General features: G+C 37.6%; 2 protein-coding genes across 2 annotated transcripts in view; both read left to right on the top strand.

The window, feature by feature from the left end:
* Positions 1-8,346, top strand: part of LOC145982049 (vitellogenin-like) — a 165,700-nt gene extending 157,354 nt beyond the window's left edge. Inside the window, exons 24-25 of the mRNA XM_083115634.1 lie at positions 873-1,594; positions 8,106-8,346. Coding sequence (XP_082971760.1) covers positions 873-1,594; positions 8,106-8,346 — 963 coding nt within the window. The remainder of the gene's footprint in view (positions 1-872; positions 1,595-8,105) is intronic.
* A 3,700-nt stretch (positions 8,347-12,046) lies between these two features.
* LOC145984031 (actin-related protein 2/3 complex subunit 4) overlaps positions 12,047-23,268 on the top strand; it is a 38,041-nt gene continuing 26,819 nt past the window's right edge. Inside the window, exons 1-2 of the mRNA XM_083117364.1 lie at positions 12,047-12,149; positions 23,110-23,228. Of these exons, the coding sequence (XP_082973490.1) occupies positions 12,147-12,149; positions 23,110-23,228 (122 nt within the window). The 5' untranslated portion in view covers positions 12,047-12,146. The remainder of the gene's footprint in view (positions 12,150-23,109; positions 23,229-23,268) is intronic.

Below are 23,268 nucleotides of genomic sequence, written 5' to 3'. Positions count from 1 at the left end.
TTGATGTGAAACTGAACTGGCCGGAGCAGATTGGTTTTCGAATTTTTTGAAACGTCACAAAGAGCTTTCAATCAGGACACCAGAATCAACGAGTTTAGCAAGAGCATCTGGCTTTAACAGAGTAAATGTTGATGAATTTTTCAGAAATCTGAGGACAGTTTATGATCGTTTGGCCGGTTCAAATCCGGGAACTTTTCTAACGGTGGAAGCGGCCCCGGCGCCTACCCAGCGTCGAATAACGGGTACCTGGGGGAAACCCTGGGGGGTAAAGGCGGTCAGGGGCGTGATGCTGATCACATCACCCCCACTCACGACCGGATCAAGAAAGTGTGGGGCGTTACCCCCACACCCCCTATACGCCTTCATGGCGTGGTGCTATGCACAGGGGAACACTTTACCTTTTTACCTTTTTGAAGTTACGGCCAAGTGAAGTCTGGAATATGGATGAAACTGGTATTTCAACCGTTCAAAAACCTGACAAAGTAGTTGCTAGAAAAGGCTTGAAGCAAATAGGGAAGATTACATCTGCTGAGAGGGGACAGTTGGTTACCTTGGCAATGGCTGTTTCTGCTACCGGAAATAAAATACCACCCTATTTTGTTTTCCCGAGGGTTCATTTCAAGAATCATTTTGTAAGTAAGGGTCCAATTGGTAGTGTTGGAGGAGCCAACCCATCAGGATGGATGAACGAAGTTAACTTTGTGGATTTTATGAAACACTTTGTGAAAGAAGTAAAGTGTACCAAAGAAACTCCTATTCTGCTACTTCTTGATAATCATGATTCCCACCTTTCAATAGACGCCCTAAACTATTGCAAAGAAAATGGAGTAACATTATTATCATTTCCTTAACATTGTTCTCATAAACTTCAGCCCCTAGACAGATCCGTATTTGACCCTTTGAAAAAGTTTATTAACTCAGCCACAGACGCTTGGATGGCAAACAACCCAGGACGTACAGTTACCATATACGATGTTCCTGCTCTAGTTCAAACAGCGTTACCTTTAGCAGCAACTCAAATCAATATCCAATCAGGATTTGTAGCAACGGGAATAATGCCATTTAATCCACACATCTTTCAAGATGAGGATTTCATGCCAGGATATGTCACGGACAGACCTAATGTTCAATCTGAAAGTGTTAAAGAGACAAAAGTCGACAAACTTACCAGCACAGAAGGAGACTCTGTTCAGGATTCGGGAAATATGGACATACAGGCAACACCCGGAACATCACAAACTGTTAGCAGTGTTCAAAAACTCACTATTAGTCCTGCAAATCATTCAAAATCCCCTGAAGATGTACGACCATTACCAAAGGCAGGACCAAGAAAAGAATGCCACAACAGGAATGTAAGAAAACGTCGTTCTGCTATATTGACAGACACACCTGTGAAGGCAAAATTAGAAGAACAGAAGAAAACATCAAAACCAAAGCGACTCTTCAGTGATAAGAGAAAGTCATCAAAGAAGCATAAACAGTCAAATAGTTTAGATATATCTTCTGATGAAGATGATGTCTTCTGCTTGGTTTGCACAGATCTTTATTCTAATAGTAGGCCAAAAGAGTCATGGATTCAGTGTTCCCGTTGCAAGTATTGGGCTCATACAGCATGCACCCCAGGAGGAGATTTCTATTTATGCCACAACTGTGATTCCATGGATGATTTATCTGACTTTTTTTATATACAAAGAATTTTTTATTTCCTAAACAGTATACAATATATGGTTACATAGAACGATTATTTTTTTTTTTTTTATGTATACGGATAAAAGTAGTCAAGCTACTTTCGGAGGTATGTGCTTATGCCCTGGTACCTGAAAATTAACCCAGGGCGTCAGTTCCGTGAATTTTTTACGGATTCCCCCGCTTTTCTTTGATTCATCCTTGATTTCCATTATTTTTTAATTACAATAATTCACTGTGACATTGGCAAGAACGTCCCAGTGTGAAGAACCAAATTTGTTCGGTTTTCCTGAACAAAGTTGGTTTCACATCATTCTACAAGGTAAGAAGATTAAGATAAAGGTTAGAAATAGTAGGAAGTAAATAAGTGTTAGTGTTTAACATTAATATTATTTATGATCACATATACGAAATTACATAAGTGTGTAATTGGGTGGGTAATGTTTTCTTAGGATAAGTTTTATTGTGTGTCGTGTGCATTAGTGTTGATGGATGAGATGAGGAATGGACATTAACACGATTCTATGAATGTTAAGCAGGGTCTATGTTCTAGTATGTTATGTTTGAGATAGTGAGAGTATTATTGGCTTTGAGATGTACGTATTAATAGTAGGAAGAGATATGAAAGAACGAGTGGTACCTGATGCAAGGAGACTTGCGGGAGACCAGCAAGAGTTGGTCGGACTGGGATGAACATCGGTACGACGGTTGGTACCCGGGACATCATCAGGAAGGGAAGAAGTAGGGAGGGATTTCCTGGGAAGTATCGGGTACATTAGTACGTTCGGTAGTGGAAATATAGAGAATTGTCAAGAATCAGTGAGAGAAGTTTGCAGTGTGTTTAGTAACGAGAATAAAGAAGGGGGTGTAAGATTACAATTTAAGAAAGAATCGAAAAAGAAGAATCTTGGTTAAATTCGGTTGGTTCCTAGGTCGAGTCCTTGCAGTGTTATCCTTTGCCTTTCTCCGGGGAGACGTAACCTTTTTTCGTTTTGGCGTATCACTGTCTTCTGTATTAGTGTCTCCTTCTTGATGTTCCTGTGGGAGGTTCTGCTTCATTATCCTCTTGGTGATCTTAGTCCTAAGGAGGGATGTCCTGTTGTTGAGTTTGTCGAAGGTGGATTCTTTGTGATCTTCTGGGGGGTATATTACATTCCGGAGGTAGGGGTTGAATGGGGAGGTGAGTGATGCCGGATTTGAAGAGGGAATGTTCCTCTTTCGACACCAGGTTTGTTAAGTTGTTTAGTGACGTAAAGTGCTCGGGATTTCTTATTAACTGGTACGTGTTGAAGTTTGGTAGCTTTTGTCTTAAATCTTCGATTTGTTTGTTTGATGTCTGGCAAAAGAAGGCTTTATGTTCCGGTGTGTCCGTCTCGGTTTTACATTTCAGGCATTTATCAGTCTGTCTGAGGTTGTGCTTATTTAGGTGTTGACCGTAGGGACCGTGTCCCGTTAGGAAATGTATGAGACCTCTCGTGGGATGGAAATGGTCCATCGAAAGTCGTTCTTTTATGTTTGGAAGGAAGCTGTGAAGTCTCCTTCCTTGCGTGGCTTGTGTCCATTCCTGTTGCCAGACGCTAAACAAGTGGTTGTAAATTTCTGGTACCGTGGCAGGGCGTATTCCAATTAGTTTATAGATTTCGTCCTCTTGTCCATTTCTAAAGTAATACTTTGATGCTCTAGTTTTAATAACGATTTCAATAGGCTGTAGGCCCGCAATCATGAGAAGAGCCAGGGTTGAGGTTGTTCTGAATGCACCCGTTAGGCGAAGTATCACTTTGCGTTGTGAAGATCTCAATCTGTTTTTAATGTACTGTTTACTGGTTTCCATGGCCCACAGGGGCGAGCCATAGGAAATAATAGAATTATATATGGTAATGAGATATGTTTTTATGTGTGATAGTGGAAGGTTGTAGTTTGCTGAACTCAATGTGGCCAGACTGTTTATAGTTGTTTCGGCCTGGGTTGTTGCCAGGGCTATGTGTCTGTTAAAAAACATCTTCTCTTGAAGAGTAATGCCAAGGTATTTAGCTTCTCTTACTCTTTTTAAATTTCTTTCTCTGAGTTTGATTTGAGGGTTTCTTTGTAACTTCCCCTTAAGGATAATATAATGAGTCTTTTCCGAAGCTATTTTGAGTTTAGCATGATCACACCAATTGGATAATATATTGATTGCAGTGGATGCTTTATCTTCGATTTCCCTTCTTGAGTTACCGGAAGTGAGCATGATAATGTCATCCGCATAAGCTATGATCTGGTCTATGTCTGGATGGTCTTGTAGTTTCATAAGCGCAGGCTCCAAGTTAGTATTCCAAAGCTCGGGTCCCAGAATGGAACCCTGAGGACAACCTTTTGACGTGATCTTACTCATTTGTAGATCCGGATATTTGATGCTAATTTTTCTGTTAGAGAAATAACTTTTCAGAAGTAGGAAGAGTGTACCTGGGCAGTTCATATTTTTAAGTGTTTGAAAAAGGCTGGGCCACCACAAGTTGTCAAATGCCCCGGCGATGTCCACCATGATTCCAACCATGTACTTGTTTGGAGTGTTTTGTGTTGTAGACGATAGAAGGCGTAATGCATCGTCAGTGCATTTACCTTTCGTGAACCCAAATTGTATCCCTGATATGGGTTTGAGCAGGCGAAATTCTTTGAGTCTTTTTAGGATAAGTTTCTCGAAGAGTTTTCCCAAAACGTTGAGAAGGCATATTGGTCTGTATGAATTGACCCTGGTTTCATCTTTATTTGGATGTTTCTTGATGATTATTAAGTTTGCTTCCTTCCAGGTTTCTGGGAATATCTTCTGAACAAGGCACTCATTAAATAGTTGAGTAATGTAAGGCGTAAGTACTGGGGTGATTTCTTGTATTATTTCCACAGGAATTCCGTCTGGTCCCGGGGACTTCTTCATTTTCATGCTGCTTATTTCGTTTTCTACTTCCTGGGTAGTGAAAGGTAATATTGGTGATTCTGGATATGGCTGGTGATAGATTTTTCTTGTATCCTTATTTTCCTCGCTGTCGTTTTCAGGTTTGTCGTCTGGTATGAGATTCTTCATTAAGAAGTTGATGGTTTCTTCCAAGTCCTTTGTCATATTCGTGTTGTTCTCGTCATTAATTAAGGTGGAAATGGTTTGCGGTTTTTTTATTTTGCCGGTAGCGATTTTATACGGGGTGCCCCATTTATTTGACTGAAACATAATGATAAAAGACTGATCACTGCTTAGGTAGAAGAGTGGAGTGTACATCATTTTAGTATAATCACTAAATTATGATTGGCCAATTTGTGTTAATCTCATTACTAAGAATTAATGTGTACTTCAATCTAGTATTAGCAATTCTATAGTTTGAAAAACAATTGTATATTGATTGTATTGTTTAAAACAGAACAATGTATGAGCTTCAAATACAAAAGAGGTAGACAAAACAGTGTTTTTATGTTTCCTTTCAATGTGTCAACCTACCCCACATAGTGTGTCAACCAGTCCCGTGTATGGGGAACATTGACACACTTCACATGCCTCCATTTTTGTGCTCATAGCTCCGAACGTATTGGACGAAAAATATATCTGATTCTTCTCTTTAGTAGAGGACACTATGGCAGTTCTTGCAATAGTTTACTTTCTTACTCTGGATAAATACTTAGGTAGCTGTAGGCAAGAAACAAAAAAGTGTGTCAACTAGCCCCGGTCTCCCCTACTCTTCACATGAATAGTAAGACCCTGATATTTTTCCACTCAATAATGGCTTAGGAAAAAAACAACATAATTATTGCATTTTATTTGACATGCCTAAAAGTACTCTTGTATATGATGGAACAAAATGGCACATTGATTTATCTTGAGTTCTGATTGTAAAATATGCAAGCGGTAAAATTATACCCTAATACTGAAGTAAGTACATTTTAGTCAGTATTAGTTAGCCCTCGAGACTTTGGCTCCGGAATCTGTAGCGCACCGACATATTTCAGGCTGGCGCCGTTACTGATCCTTTGGATACATATATAGCAGATAATACTAATATTTACCAAGGCAATGTTGATCTTCTACCAACAATTTCGTTTTTGAAAAGACTTCTCCGGGTTGAAGTGAAGCTTACATTAATAATAAACACATTGAAATACTTCGATTACAACAGTAAAAGAAATAATAATATTTACTACGGTTAAAATTATTGTTATATACTAATAATATATTCCTAATTAAATAAATTGTATTAGAATTATATCATTATTTTTGTTGTTTATTATTATCATGCTATACGATCCACAAGCTTTCGTCGCCTTGTAATCAAGGGGTCCCGGGTTCGATACCCGGTGGAGGCACAAGTGGTTCGGATCCCACTTTAAACTGTAGGTCTAATCCCGATTAGCATTACTGTGCATAAAGTGGACTTAAAACACCAAATCAATCAATCAATCACAAGCCGAGTGAATATCCAGCACAACCATTTGCCATTAATACTTTTACATTTCATAGTTACTACATTGAAATGCACAGTAATTGTATTTTGTTATTAACTTTTGCAAGTGTCGTTCAAGGAAGCCCCGATGGCGCAGTGGTAACGACGTCGCCTTGTAATCAAAGGGGTCCTGAGTTCGATACCCGGCGGAGGCACATAGTGGTTCGGATTCCACTTTAAACTGTAGGTCTAATCCCGATTAGCATTACTGTGCATAAAGTGGACTTAAAACACCAAATCAATCAATCAATCACAAGCCGAGTGAATATCCAGCACAACCATTTGCCATTAATACTTTTACATTTCATAGTTACTACATTGAAATGCACAGTTATTGTATTTTGTTATTAACTTTTGCAAGTGTCGTTCAAGGAAGCCCCGATGGCGCAGTGGTAACGACGTCGCCTTGTAATCAAAGGGGTCCTGAGTTCGATACCCGGCGGAGGCACATAGTGGTTCGGATTCCACTTTAAACTGTAGGTCTAATCCCGATTAGCATTACTGTGCATAAAGTGGACTTAAAACACCAAATCAATCAATCAATCACAAGCCGAGTGAATATCCAGCACAACCATTTGCCATTAATACTTTTACATTTCATAGTTACTACATTGAAATGCACAGTTATTGTATTTTGTTATTAACTTTTGCAAGTGTCGTTCAAGGAAGCCCCGATGGCGCAGTGGTAACGACGTCGCCTTGTAATCAAAGGGGTCCTGAGTTCGATACCCGGCGGAGGCACATAGTGGTTCGGATTCCACTTTAAATTATAGGTCCAGTCCCGATAAGCCTTACTGTGCACAAAGGGGACTTAAAACACCAAATCAATCAATCAATCAATCAATCGTTCAAAGAAGGACTTTAGAAATTATAAGAAAATACTCTCAAAGTTTATATTATGTGACCTCAAGAATCTTTAGAATTCTGAAAACTGTGGAACCATATATTCTTTGGATTAAATGGTAGCATATGAATATATAACCTGGTTCCTGTAGAGGAAAATGTCTAAATATGCCCCCCCCCCTTTAATGTTGTCATTTTCGGAGGAAAAAAATAATATATCAAGCACCTGCCTTTAAAATGCATATCTATAAAATATATACTTAAATGTAATAGCATGCTAAAGTATAGAAGGTCTCAATTTTTCTAAAAAAAAAGCAATTTCCAAAAAATGGTAAAATTATGTATTTCAAAATTGTGGTCTAAATATGGGCTACTAGTTGCATTATCACAAAAAGTGAGCCTCCCCGATGCCGCAATGGTATCGTCATTGCCTTGTAATCAAGGGGTCTCAGGTTCGAACCTGGTGGAGGCACATAGTGGTTCGGATTCCACTTTAAACTGTAGGTCCAGTCCCGATTAGCCTTACTGTGCATAAAGTGGACTTAAAACACCAAATCAATCAATCAATCACAAAAAGCAATTAAAATTTTAAAAAACAGTCATTTATCGCTAAAACATTATAAAATTCATATTTATGAATAATCTGTTGTTTTGAAAATCACGCGGAATGGGAAAAATCGAAATTAAGATAAGCATCCAAATATTTGTTGAAAATGTGATCTCAACATTAGACATCATGTCATAGCCCATATTTAGACCATCACGCTATTTTTCTTCTTCAATTTATTTTCGCTCTCTGTGGTACATATTTCAAAAAAAAAATTCATGGCATTATAAAATCACACATTTGTTTTATGTACCGCTAATATCATAACCTATACAAAGCAGATGAGGATTCAGAAAAGGCTGAGTTAAAACATACCTGCAAAAAGTTTTGGGATGTCGCAATTCTATTGGGTTGGCCCATAAGTTCTGGCGTTTTTTTTTTAAGTGAAAATTTTGCGTGAAAAATAAAAGGTGTTGGCAATGCGTTTTATGTTATTCGATAGAGAATTATGTGCTCTACAAGATAGTGTGTTTAGTTTTTTTATGCTGATATACTTTTTGTTTTTTCAGGTCATTAAAATGGAGTGTCAAGTCGACAAAAAAGAGCATTTTCGACACCTTCTGCTTTTTGCGTTTAATCGAGGTGTCAAAGCCACAGAAGCTGCTCAAGAGATTTGTGAAGTGTATGGCGAAGAAGCGATGCCTCTTAGGACGGCTCAAAATTGGTTTAAGCGATTCAAAGAGGGCAATTTCGACCTCAAAGACATGCATCGCACCGGACGCTCCGTTCAATTCGATGAGGAGCGACTGAATCAGCTTATTCACGAAGATCCACGCCAAACGATGAGGGAATTGGCAGAGATAATGGAATGCTCCCACAGTACCATAGAGCGTCACTTTCACTCGCTGGGAGAGGTTCAAAAGTTGGGCGCATGGGTTCCGCATGCTTTGAACGACAACCACAAAAATCAACGAGCCACGATCTCCGCCGGTTTGATTGCCCGTCATCGGTCAACTCATGGACACAAGCAGCGATTCCTCTACCGAATTGTTACCGCCATACACTTCACAAATCTCTCGAGCAGCTTCTGTGGCTTTGGCACCTCGATTAAACGCAAAAAGCAGAAGGTGTCGAAAATGCTCTTTTTTGTCGACTCGACACTCCATTTTAATGACCTGAAAAGAACAAAAAGTATATCAGCATAAAAAAACTAAACACACTATTTTGTAGAGCACATAATTATCTATCGAATAACATAAAACGCATTGCCAACACATTTTATTTTCCACGCAAAATTTTCACTTAAAAAAAAACGCCAGAACTTATGGGCCAACCCAATATAACAGCGTCCATGGCGGAAACTAACCACCACTTTCTCCTGCGAATTGGCACCGCAACCTTTGTCCTTGACAGATAACCAGTTCCAATAGCTTCTGCCAGGCTGCAGCACCCGGGAGCGCTGATAACTCCAAAACCCATATTTAAACTTTCGCCCATATTTAGACCTTCTCCTCTATTTTTCCCTCATTTTTTCGATCTAATGCATATTTTACATTGATCACTCTGTTCGAATACTAACCAAGTGAACTTTATTTCTGTTATTAACAATATAAATAACCAACTTTCAGCTTTTTTTGGAACTTGAAATGAAAGGATGCCAATTTCCAGGGGGGAGAGGTCGACTGACCTACCGACGCCCATGGAGAGAGCGCTTATCAACAACCAAAAGGCAAATGCGTTATAATATGATTTTAAATAGTTCCAACTTTTAAATTTAGTCAACACATGTGCGTTAGACAATGGACATTTCCACTTTGACATGAAAAACGTTTTAAATCCATTCATTTTACAGATAATGACACAAACATGAGATGTGCAAAATATCTCCGCGATATTTGTTTTGGTTCTCGAGAAACACGCCTTCAAACACAGCTGAAATTTACCTCCTACGTCACGGATTTGAAAACGTCCTCTCCGCAGACACGAGGTCCTCTGACGTCATCACTTAGAAATGCGTGCAGGCAGGGCTTCTGCTCGTCCCGTCAACTTAGCATGAGCCGCGGAAGCGACAGCAAAGTCACTTGTTACTGTGTAAAACAAGTATCTTGTAACTTCCAGTGCAAAAATCTGTGCTCCATTTCTTGGAAATGAATTATGTCCTAGCAGTATAGCAGTATTTACTATAATTCAGCCACTCGGTAGAGGGTTTTTCCATTAGGGTGACAAACCAAAACTTGTAGCAGTCAATGGCTGAACTACGTGAACAGCCTTGTTCATTGCGAATACATAGGTTGGCTCTGACTGCCAAGAACTTAATGTTATAGGAATGCCTTTCCTGGAATTACAATTATTTTCGTCATAATATTTTCTTCGCAAATTTTAAGACAATACGTTTAGAATACTCTGGTTTACACGCCAATTTCTGCAATATAAGAGGTGATACGGTATAAAAAGGTACGGGGAGTTTTTAAATTTCCTGCAGTAAATGACAGTTTTCTTCAGTTTATATATATATATATATATATATTTGCAATATATATATATATATATATATATATATATATATATATTGCAAATTTTTGTATTTAGCCTACTTTTACGTCGCTTTTCCGTCACTTTGTTTAACCGCAACGATGAGAACGCATGGTTAATATAGTATGTATCTTCTCTAACATCACATTTCTTCCCACTTTTGGCTAATCGTTACAATGAAGATGAATGATACAAGCAGTATTCGAAGTCGGGGTGCAGGAGAACACCCCCCCCCACACACACACACACGCTACCACCACCAACAACAAGCACAATCTAAGTTGTGTGTATGTAGTCACGAAGTCACGCTAGTATTGATACTTTTCTGTTTATCCTGTGTCACTGCGTTTTTAAAAACCAAATATCTTTAAGATGACTCGAGGGGTAAAAATTACTGATTTGACAATCTCAATGCAGTTTCTTATCGCAGAAATTCCGAAACTATCAGGAAATTGCAGACATTTGGTCTGCAGTCCCATCTGGTGGGTGAGTGGAATTACGTAATTTCCTTCCCATCCGTATCCTGTCCTACTTCTCTCATTTAAGAGAATAAAATAAGTCCCAAGAAATTTTTATGAACAAGGGGATGAACAGGTAACTCTGGTAATTTTACTGAACCAAAGGGGAGTGGACCCGTTGAACCCTCCTTAAATACGCCCTTGGTTATACACATTATTTCCTTGTATCAATTATACATAAACTAAGTACTTGTATTAATATGTACTGTGCAACTGATGTAATCTTCTCAGTGTATTTTCTCTTAATTGGCCAAAAATATTTGATCATAACTTGCGCAACAGAAATGAAACACAAACAGAAAAGGAAAGGAAAGTAAAATAGGCTTTATAAATATAGTGAAGAATGTGAAAATTCTTATTTTGCACTACATAGGTTACGGTAAATTTCGATAAATATAAGTTTAAAATATATATATTTTTGAAAGTTTGGTCAGCAACCAATTTTAAAAGCAATATTTTTCGCATGACCTGAGAACACGCATGCAGCAGAACCCTTTCATTTATCTTGCACGTGCGCAGCAGGGATATTTGATGGAAGAATGATCATTACAAAGGATAGCTTTCCTTTCCCCTATCGCTCCTTCTTCCATTATTTAAATCTGTACAGATTTGTAAAACTGCTGCACATGTTCGCTCACCGTGGGCTACCCGCAGTAAACTGGACGCTCGAAGCAGACGACAAACGAGCTCTCTCTAAGTCGTGACGTATTAACATGGCGGGCGTGTTTTCAGCGCAACGCTAGCCTTGGAACTTTGGAAGTCTCGTTTCTGCCTTAAACTGGACGCAGAGAAACGCGAGAACTTGCAGGGGTCATTTTTCCAGGGCGTAGTTTTTTACGCCAAAAGCCACACAAATATTGTCGCCTTTTCCGAAGAAACTGCTTTTACCCCTTTGAATTCAATCTTATTCTTTTCAAAACCGGAAGTGCAGTCCCCGCCAGCGTGAAGGAAGCACAGAAATGTAACCATCCGGTGAATAGCAAACATAATATGATTATAAACATGGACGTCCGGAAAGGGGGTGGCCCCCACAGGAAAATGAATGTCTGTCAAAAAGTATATATTTCGCAAATAATTTCATTTCAGTCAGTAATTTATGTTAACTATTATAAGGGCGTTGAAGGAACATGATAATTTCAGACTGGAGCAGTGTTTCTTGAAGGGCATCACTATTATGGGGGAAAATATGCCTCCTTTGCACTCCCGGAAAAAATCCTGCGGACGCCCATGATTATATATAGTTCCAACTTTTAAATTAAAGTAACATATTTTCATTTAATTTGATGAAGTGCCGACTTCAGAGCCTACTCCCTCGTGTTTCCGTCCAATGTTATCGATTTACTGTCACAGACGAAACAACGCCTATGATTCTATTGCTCTTCAATGCAACGAACGAGATTCTTTTGGGGGACACAACGAGCCTGGCGCCGCCATGGAAAAGTTTGGCCGTTGCTCTCTTTGTAATCGTTCCGTTCCGAGTCGATCGAAGTTTTTCGATACGATTCGATAATCGATATTTGTGAACAATCACGATCAAGAAGAGACTTGGACAGCAGAAGCATGGTAAGATATAGTTTGTGTTATTTATTTATGAATATTAAATCTTAAATTCGGATTTTACTGTAGCATAACATTGGGAAGATATCCATAATGCGTTGTAAGTATTGAACGAAAGAGATGTGAATTATTTTCTGTGAACTTGGTAAATAGAAACACTATGGAGGTGGCTGTGTTGATTACACTTAGATTGTCAAAAAACGTGAAGCAATATGTGCTTTAAGTTACCACACCCATTGAACACATATACAAATGAAAATGATTACGCCTTCTCTATTTAATTTTGTGGTGGTAGTATTTTAGACAAAACAAGTTCATTGGACGAAATAAAATTATTCTAATCAATAATCTTTATATAAACAATGGCAACACCTGTAGGAAATACATAGTACATAGAAAGTAGGGTACTACTTTACTATACCGGAGACACTTATCAATGATTTATTTTGCAATTTTTTACATTGATAACGTACTATTCTGCGTTGCAGAACAGTTCTTTAGGTGAAATAATGGATTTCTAATGAAAATAATGTCTATTTCTTACATACGATAGCCCCACGAACCATCACGGGGACGAGGTATGCCTACTAGGTTAGGTTAGGCCTGTTAGGTTAGGTTCCATTAGCACTCCTTTCGTTCATTATAGCATATACGGACAACGGTAACAATAGTATAAGCCGGAGACAGATTTCTTAAAATTTACAGGAGAAAAGACGAGAAAGTACTTACGGAATTGCGTTCTTGAGGACTTTCTGAAGCCGGGGAAATTGTTTTATCGAATCGTGCAACTTATTTGGCCTGTAAGGTATTTTTCGTCATTCATGCATCTCCGTTGTACGATAGCTCGTGCCGCCATTACCGTCGACTACGTGAATCAAATGTTCCGTGCGTTCGATCATGTAACCCCCTGTCAGTGTAGCAACCACGCGTTAGTTTTACAAGATGACGTGTGAGCAGTTTTTTTTTCCAATTTAAGGTAAGACTCTAGTTTACGTCCTTTTCCTAAGGAATACGTGCCATATATCGTTGGAAAGCTTATTTTATAAGGAATTCAACAACGTAAATCCTAAAGCGAGGAAAAATTTCCTGAAGGAGTAAATCGAGAAAAACCGAATGTCCGGATATGCGTAATTGAACGTACTGAGGAATTTTTTAGATGATGAATCACATATTTAGTGGTGAAATGAGTGCTAATGGAACCTAACCTAACCTCGTAGGCATACCTCGACCCCGTGAATGGATAGTGGGGCTATCGTGAACAGAAAATGTAAAAAGAAAAAGGTACTTACCCGAAGAGATGCCGGGTGCCGCACCACGATCGCGCACCGCGAACGCAAAGAAGCAATCACCATGCAGATAAGGACGTAAAGTAGAGTCTAGCCTCAATTTTCGCTTAAAAACCTTTTGTGAATAGTTTGTGCGGCATTTATTGGTTCATAAGTTTTGAAACACTGCACATCAGCTGACAATACTGCATATCAGCTGACGACAGACAACGTGAGTCAAGATTTGCCCGCCAAATTAGCAACGACCAATAAATGATTATAATGTTAAAAATAACGCTCTTTTCATGGAAAAAAAGTGATCCCCAGCTTGAAAAATGTTCCGGTATGCATATCAGGTAAGTAGCAATGATTTTTATTTGAAAATAAACGAGTTTAATGTGTCTCCGGCTTATACTACTGTTACCTGGACAACATCGGAATTACAAATTCCACGGCAACAACTTCACGATACATCTTCGACACATCATGTTGTAGCAGCAGCAATAGCACGTATTGTGCTCTCGTGCAGAAAGCAAATGGCGGCAGCAGCAATAGCACGTCGGAAATAGATTTTCGTAGAAAACCACATGCATTCGAATTAAAATGGATCAAAACTACATTCCCGAACATCAACAACGCTACAGAAAATGATTTGCGTAAGTACTTTCTCCTATAAGTTTGAAGAAATCCGTCTCCGGTATAGTAAAGTGTTACCGAAAGTAGCAATAAGAAAACAAGAAAAATGATTAATGTAATAACATTTGTGTTTTATTCAGGGTGTGTTTATTTCTTGTTGAGAATGTTTTGGAATGCTATGAGGGAGGGTGAAACTATTACGGAACATGCTGAGAGCATAATTATTGAAGAAGTGTCTTGTAAATAGTGTTTTGTTGAGCTTCAAGTTACGTTCGCTAAAAATATGATTTGGGAATAGATAGTACAAGTTTGGAATTACGTTTCATAAGCCTGCCCAATGAATTTTTAAATCAATTTTTCTTCATCTGGACAAACAGAATTGTTGGCATATATTACTACAGGGAGTCAAATAGAAATGCTAGGCCTTGAGTGTCCTAAGTCCATGAGAGCCTTCTATTATGTTGCTAGATTAAAAAGAAAAAAAGGTGGTGAATATATACAAAATAAAGTCAATGCTGTTATTATTAACATCATGATTCCAACTACTTACTGACGCTATTGTTATCATCACAGTATGCATGTATTTTCTACATGACATTTTTCCATGCCATACTTAATATGCTTGTGTTATACTGAACGCAACTCCAACTGGTGGCTGGGAAACAGTTGAATTTTCTTTGACTGAGATATGGCATTTTTGAGTCACAAGGTACCGAAAGTTGTGTGCGGGATGAAACAAATGAGCATTGGGTCCACCACATGTTGCCAAATGTACTGCAAAGCATGAGAGAGTCTTCTCGGGCAACTGTGTTGTCAGCATCAGAGATCTGCGGGGGTTAATGGTACAACTGCACTCGTGGTCCTGAATGATGAAGTTTCCGGAAGGACCACCCACAGGTCGGAATGGAGGCTGACACACAGCCATATAGAGACAACGTGCACAAACAGAAGTACGCTTGGCAACGTTGCTTCTGGAGAGCAATGTGACCCCTTCAACTTTTACTTCGCAACTGAGTTTGTTGACACCCATCGGAACCCCCCCGAAAATGATTGGGGAACAGGATGCCCCAGAAATAGCCACCAAGGTTAACCGCCAGTTGGAGTTGTGATCAGTATAGTAGGTTACACAGGTCAAATCTGGGTTAGTATTTCAGCACTTTCTTTATATCCACATGTATACAATGTTCTCTGTGTGAATGAAATTCTTCAGACAGCAGCAAGTCACTTCCAAAACATACTTTTGATGACATAATGCTTCACAAATCAATACTTTCTGCTTCTTTAAAAGGTACAAAATAGTTTCTCTACACTATTGTTATAAATATATGAATAGCCCCGCGTTTAGTTTGCTACATTTTTTTACCCTCTCTGCACTCATGTGTCTAGTTGGTTACATGGTGCAGCACTGTTTCGGAGGATAATTTTTGTTTGCATCCCCTTCCCCTGGGGAAAAAACCTCTGGATCTCTTTGTTACTATGACATTGTCATACATGAAAGATATTTAGCAGTAAAAATTTACTATCCTTCGGACACCTATAACTTCTTCGTTTCGTCAATTTTTGACATCCGTACTTACCTATCTGCTTTGCTGAACATTCCTTAAGGTGTATTGACGTTTTTTTTATCAAAGTAATTCAATTTTTCACATTACGAGTACTTCTTTCTCGTAGTCTTTTCACTTGCCTGAGACAATATGGCGCGTACACCTTCCCACATAATCGCTCGTCGTGCTTGTGTTTTGTCGATTTTCATTCGTTATGCAGTGTTTCAACCTTCGGAACCCAAGAAATACCTGTGAACAAAGCTCATCTGATTCACTTTTTTATATATATATATAACTTTTTCGCATTGTTTTACGAAAAAAATTGTAATGTTTCGTGGCGCTATCCGTCCCGGAATCGGTGGGAAATTTAAACTAAAAAATTATTTTCGTTTGAAATTTTTTAGTCCAAATTTCCCACCGATTCCAGGCTCCGCCCCTGGGGTAATTGATCTACCGCCCCCAACTGCTAATGCGGCCCTGCCTCCACTCCGGCTCCCCGGCTTTCTCTATAGAGTCCCTGTTAAAGGCATGTTAGAAATTGGTCGGAGTCACCTGCCCCCAAATGATCCCCAGACTTTTAAATTTGAAGAAATCCATTTCCAGGATACGGAAAACTTACCTGAATTTCACCACGCATCCACGACACGTCATATTAGGCATATACCCACAGCCCATTCCTTCTAACGAGTAGCTTACATTCACTGCCACATTTTCGTCATTCCTTTCTTCACGATCCCTTGTTCAATTAAATTAAAAAATCCACTGGATCTTCCACACCTGGAACAAATTTCACCATGCATCCACAACACGTTATGTTTCTAACTTTCGTTGCAAGCACAGACAGTTCGAAACACTGGATACCCAATGAACATGAACAAAACACAATCACGACGTGTGATGATGTACAATGGTGTAAGCGCCAAAGGCTATTGTTCATTGGAGAATTAATTTTCAACAATGAACATGAATTTCCCCTAACATACATTCCCACATCACACGAAATACCTTCCCGATGTTAGACAATACTACAGGAACTTATTACGGTAAGTAGTTTCTTCTGTAGAAATCTGTCCAAACAATAGTAAACTAGTACCACTCATGTAATTCTGGTAATGTTGAGTAGAATGATGTTGACATACAAAATATTTTTGATTTAATTTACCTAGTTGAAGTCTGGTTTCTTAAGTTGTTTTTTTGCTTGTTTTCAATTTATTCCATTCCATAAAAAATAATCCATTTTATTATTTGCATGTTGTATATTTTTTTATTCAGCCAATAATGTATTTTATTATGTAGCTACTTGTTTTTTGAGTTCTTTAAAGATAGCCTACTTTTTATTAAAATATTTTTTTTTATCATATACCAATTTCGAACTGTCTAGATATGCGATGATGTGTGTGTAATGTTTGAACCATTTTCAACCATAAGATGAAACAAACCAAAAAAATATGTAAATTAGCATTATTGAAAATTATTTTTTTACATGGTTCGATTTCCATTTATGCCTCTTAACACATACTTGCTGTGTGTTTGCTGGAGAATTATTTTTTTCCTTTCGTATACTCCTACATGATTATTTTCTTGTCATGTGTACTTTCCATTACACTGCGAAAAATATTTGCAAATTTGAAGATATTGTGGCATAGATATTGGCTGTGTGAAACTCACTCAGCATTAAACTAACACCCCTAAAGGTTTTTGTAGTTAAGTTTGGCAGGCCAGATTTAGGGCTCTCAGCAATCAAATAATATCCCTAAATGCTTTCAACAGCTTATCACATTGTCATTGGTGTCAAGCAGGACACCCCTTTGGGCCTTGTGTGAACATCCAGTCGAGATTAAATACCCTAGTAGTCTGTGCTAAAGATGACAGTAAACAAATGGGATAAATAGCACTTTTGTGAACTCCAAACAACAATAATTACTTTCACCAAGCTTCAGATTTACTTTCTCAATCATTTCGATTATTTTGTGATACTTTCTGATACCTGTGAAACTTTAAAAAAATCATCAAGAATTCGAAACAGTTACCAGTAAACCTCATAATTTGTTATACATTTCATCATGGCTAGAAGAGCAAAGGTTGGGAGAATGTATTAATTAAAAATAGAGTTGCAAAAAAGCTGGCTTTTTTGAATGGACTTTTTTTTTATAAAAAGCCTGTTTTTTTTTGGGGAAAAAACTGAAATTTTGGCTTTTTACCAATTACAGCTAACCTATTTCACTTGAAGTTACTGTTATGAGTTTACAGGTTTGTAGTGACATATTTTACAACTGGGTAAAAGAATTTACATGATGTATCAGTCAAGAGACAGATATTGTCCCAGTGGACTCAACATAGTGTTTCAGGTTCACTTTTATCCCTTGCTTACCGAGGGGGAGGGGACTTGCAGACCCACCACATCTATTTTTTTAGATTTTTCAACTGTTTGAAAACAAACTACATTGCTCCCTAGGATGTTCACAATATTTCTGTATTACTTATGTTGATTAAAACATAAATGTAATGTAATTAGGAGGCAAAATGCACTTGATGGGCATATCAGGTGCCATTTTTGAATTCGTCTCATACAAGACACTCATGCCAGTGTACGATTGGTTTATAATGATGGTAATTATTGTAATTATTATATTTAATAAACAACTGCACTTCTACTGACAAAAAAGCATTAAATAAATTATTGTGTATTTTGTGAGTTTTAGTGAATGATAAAATATATGTGAGACACTCATGCAACAATTGCTTATTATTTTTTATTAATGATAGTAATTTTTGTAAATATTATAATATAACTGCACATATTTAATCAGCAAAGGAAGCAGTGATTCAATAATAAAATGGTTTCTTGAATCCTAATGATGAAAGGAAAGGTGGGTCTGTGAGTTGTTCCCCCGGTATGTAAGTTTCTTGTACGGCACAGGTAAGCTAAGGTTAAAACTAAACGTGTAGTCCTGATGAGCACATCTGACCATGAAATGAACTTAAAACAAATGTTGATGTCAAAAAATATGAAATAAATGTTAATATCAAAATATTTTATGTATTTGGAACAACTAAAAATCTTTACTGTTCACAACACATATGCAGAAGTATACATATTACGTGAATGTGTGTATATATCCTGTTTAACAGAGCTTTGAGACGGAAGCAACACGTGGCTCCTGGAAACCAACCCTGAGAAGTAAATGCAACCTTTCGAACTGAAGCAACAAGTGACATGTGTCACTTCGAAGCAGACCCTCAGTAATCCATTCAACCTTTTGAACCGAAGTGCTACAACGAGTTAAACATGTCACTCGGACTATGCTGTTTTTGAATGGCATGCATTATGCTGCTTCAGTCTGTTGTTCTTACATGCACGGTGAATGTTTTGCTTTATACTGTAGGAGGCTGTGTCTTGTCATCTGTGACTTCAGTCTGAAAGCTCCTTCAATGGCGCACGTCATGTCGGTCTTGTTTGTGCATGCGTGGTGGATGCTTGCTTGCAGACTGAAGGGGACCATATCACTTGTCACTTCATTGTGACTCCATTTGTGAAAAAGAAAACTCTTTCCCGAATTGATTGCTCACCCCTTTCCAGAAGAGGACTAGAGAGGGCTGTAAATCACAGAGAACAAATTGCAAGTACTGTTGTTGGAAAAGGCTGGCTTTTTGATAGAAGGTTCCTTTTATAATCATGAATGGGCCTCTGGAGTGGAATAAAGTAATGTTGTTGCCTTGTAATAAAAAGGGGTCTGAGGTAAGAAATAAATTTACTGGGCAAATATACATATTTTAATGAACACAAAATTTAATGTAAAGAGATTTGATATTATTTAAAAGATAGAGCCATATTTTCTTTTAAACATCAAAAATCGTATCATACTATTATGTTCTATTAAAAACATACAAAACTACTCTAGTTATGTGAATATGTTGATACTACATAATATATTTTATAAGCCTACCAAAATATGAACTGCTCATTCAAAGGCTTTTTTGAAAACACTGTTTATATCTAATTATGAATTTCATATTGTAAATTGTATTTTATATTTTGAAATGAGTGTCTAGTTCACAGTAGGGAGATAAACGAAAACCATGAAACAGGAAAAATACTGCCAACTCCTGTATTTTCATTGATTTGAAACACTTGTGAAAAAAGCCACAGAAAAAAAATGAGTTAAATTTTTTTCCAATACCAGTTTTTTCCCCGACCACTTCCAACTCTAATTAAAAGTCTTGTTGGTGTTGGTCTTACATCAAGTGCAATACTAAATTAATGGGTGTGTTCTGAAAGTGATAACGAAATGCACAAATTGAATGAAAGTAACTGGCCTGGTAGGGCCTCCCCCATGGTGCAGTGGTAGCGTCCTTGCCTTGTAATCAAGGGGTCTAGGGTTCGATACCTGGTGGAGGCACAAGTGGTTCGAGTCCCACTTTAAACTGTAGGTGCAGTCCCGATTAGCCTTGCTGTGCATAAAGTGGACTTAAAACACCAACTCAACAACAACAAGTAACTGGCCTGGTGAACGTAGTTACCGTATTTACACATGTATAATGCACACTCTGGTTTTGGATGGGTAAAAGTGACAAAAAAATTATATCTCTTATATATTGCCCAGTACAATCCAGTTTCAAGAAATGGCTTTCTTAGTTGTAGGTCGTAAATCTGTTGCTATGCTGATCAAGAGTGAAGACGTCATACCTATACATTCCTTCTTTTTCAAAATATATACTTTTTCTTTCCGTGACTAATGTAACATTTATGCGAGGCACATTCAGGACCTTCCAAATAGCAGTTAGTAGCACAGGATTTCTTCCATTAAGGAATTTACACACTCCATGTATGTCATATTATTTGGCCAGTAATACATTTTAATTTTTATTATTTTTTTCCTTATGTTTTCTTTCATCCAAAGTTCCATAAAAATCAGAACGTTTATTCATTTTTTGATGAACTTATTTCAACCGTATTTCACATTAGTGTCGTTATCTTGTATAGAAACTGTTTCCATATTCAGAAACTGCAGGATTCAAGCTTTACAACAATATATAGAATGATGGGTTCCGTCAACATGAAAAATCAATGCAAGTGTTCCAAAATCATGTAATGACCCTGTACGGTTTCACGTTGGCTGTCTGAATTATTCCGTGCTTAATACGCATCACGGTTTTGGGGGGCAAAAATTTTGGAAAAAAGTGCGCATATTTATATATTGTTTGGAATATTTATAAATGGTGGAGAATGGAAGGGCTGCTATATAAGCAGCAATAAAATGTGCGGCACATGTCAGTGTTAATAACAATGAACTACCAAAGGAAAAGAAAATAAGCTTCTGCATTGAAGTTTGCTTTTAAAGTAAAACACTCAAATCTACACCATGACGTATTAAGTGTACTACCACTATCACAAATAATATATAAGCTCTGTGCACCCAGATTTTGACCAACTATTAAGTACATTCTTTTTTAATTTCTTTTTTAATCCTAACCATTTTCATCATTAACTTGAATAAGCCTACTTGTGCAAATTTCACTTACATGTGACCACATGTTTCAGATGCTTTGCTCTGGCCCAACACCTGCTTACATGTCCACATTAATACCTACATGAATAATCAAAAATTGTTTATTGCACAAGCTGTTAGTAATTTTAACATTTCAGTTAAATTTGTGATTACAATATATAATACATACAGCACGAAAGACACATTGAGTTACACCATCTATGGTGAGTGCATAGAGTTTGCATTTGAAACAACTAAAATATTCTTACATGCGTGTACAGTAAACGCTATATAGTATTTAAGCAGCTCCATTCTTTTGTACCTACAACCATTTAATATGAAACATTATTCCTCTCGGTTGAATTGTTATCTTTTAAAAATGTGAAGTGATACATGGTTTACATCTACGTGGCTGCCATTACATCTGCACTCGTGACCTAGAGGTCGCTTCTGATTGGTTATGCTATGAAAAATGCTATGGAAATAGGACCAATCCTATCATTGAGAAATGTCATGAAATATGCCATGGCATCTGAAATGTCATAAAATTTCTCACTTTACACGGTGGCATTTTGATCATGTCATAAGTGTTATGAAAGATGCTAAGGATAATGATTTCGTCTGTCTCCTTTTACTATAAAAAAAATGGAAAAAATGCAATATTTGCTCAAAGAACAATCATGCTGCATAATTTCCTTTTTCTTTCCAATTACATTGCAATTTGCACCTACACATCATACACGTTACACCCGTACTCTTCATCCTAACAGTCCAGCACTTTCTGCAGTTTGCAGAGGCTTTTGGTATGTGCTTTTTTATTCAGCACATGTTTTCCCACGTTTCTGCAACTAGCAGATGATTTTAAAGCAACTAACTTGCTTCAGAGCCCATGCATTTGGTGAAATCTGTTCTCTCACGAAAATCTACTTTTGGAAGGGCATAGCGAATCTCATGAAATGCATGAAAGCACTTGTGGGATGGGCAGTTGCCATAACTCATTTAACGAGTTAAACTCATGCAACTTTTGGAACGGGCCCAATGCCAAATTATGGCATGTTTGATTTTGAAAAACTTGAACGTTGTTCTGTAGAATTACAAGTTGTGTATTTTGTGTTTAATTTGTAGTCTGTTGTGTAATTATTTCAGTGTTTTGTATGCAAGAGCTTAAATGTGTGCTAACCAGATGCAGCATTCTGTGAAGTATCATATTAAGTCATTTTAGTAGGGCAATAGGCGATCCCTTATTTTCAAATTAAATGCAGAGAAAAATTCAATAATGTTGTACCTTTTGTACACTCTTTTAAAGCATATTAATATGTACTGTCTTATGGTTCTTTATCATTTTTGTGAGGTCCTTGTTTGTATATATTATTATTTTTCTTCAAAAGTACTTATATTTTAAGAGATAGTACAACAGGAGTGTAGATCTACAAAAATCCCTTTGATTAGCTTGTAGTTGGTAACCAGATCTGCCTTTGTCTTATAGAGTAGAAAAGTGAGGGGAGGTTAAATTCACATATCATTGCATGTTCTTTATATGTGTTACACAACTGGACACTGTGGCCGAGTGGTTAGCACATCACGCTGGGATGCCAAGGGTCCTGGGTTCGAATCCCGCAAAGGCTTGGTTGTTTGTGAATGTCCATTCATCAATTTCATCACTCATCCCCATCTTCGCAAATTAGCCAAGAGGCACAAAACGCGAAGTAAAATAAACTAAATCATCAATATATGTGTTACACACTAAACAAGTAAAAGAGAGAGAGCATACATAAAATCATGTATGTGCTATACATTATTACAATGGTAAATTTGTAGAATAATGGAAGTACTTGTAATAGAATATGTACAGGTCCATAATTAAACTTGGGAAGTATTGTTAATTTTTGTATGCCATATTTGATTAGTACTTATGCCTCCCAGACCTTGATCCAGATGATACTCAAATTTTCATACTTGTATGCTTGGATTAACACTACATCCTTCCATATTTTAATTATTCTAGTTTAATTATACATGTTTTCTCTTTCAGGCTGCCACTTTACGACCTTATTTAACTGCTGTTCGCCATACATTAGCAGCAGCCATGTGCCTTGATAATTTCTCATCCCAGGTTGTAGAAAGACATAATAAGCCAGAAGTGGAAGTAAGGTTAGTGCATAATATAAGCATTTGTGTTTAATATAATTAC

Source organism: Lepisma saccharinum, chromosome 2 (genome assembly GCF_977018435.1).
Source record: "Lepisma saccharinum chromosome 2, izLepSacc3.1, whole genome shotgun sequence".
NCBI classification, from domain to species: Eukaryota; Metazoa; Arthropoda; class Insecta; order Zygentoma; family Lepismatidae; genus Lepisma; species Lepisma saccharinum.
This window is presented reverse-complemented; position numbering and strand designations above follow the sequence as displayed.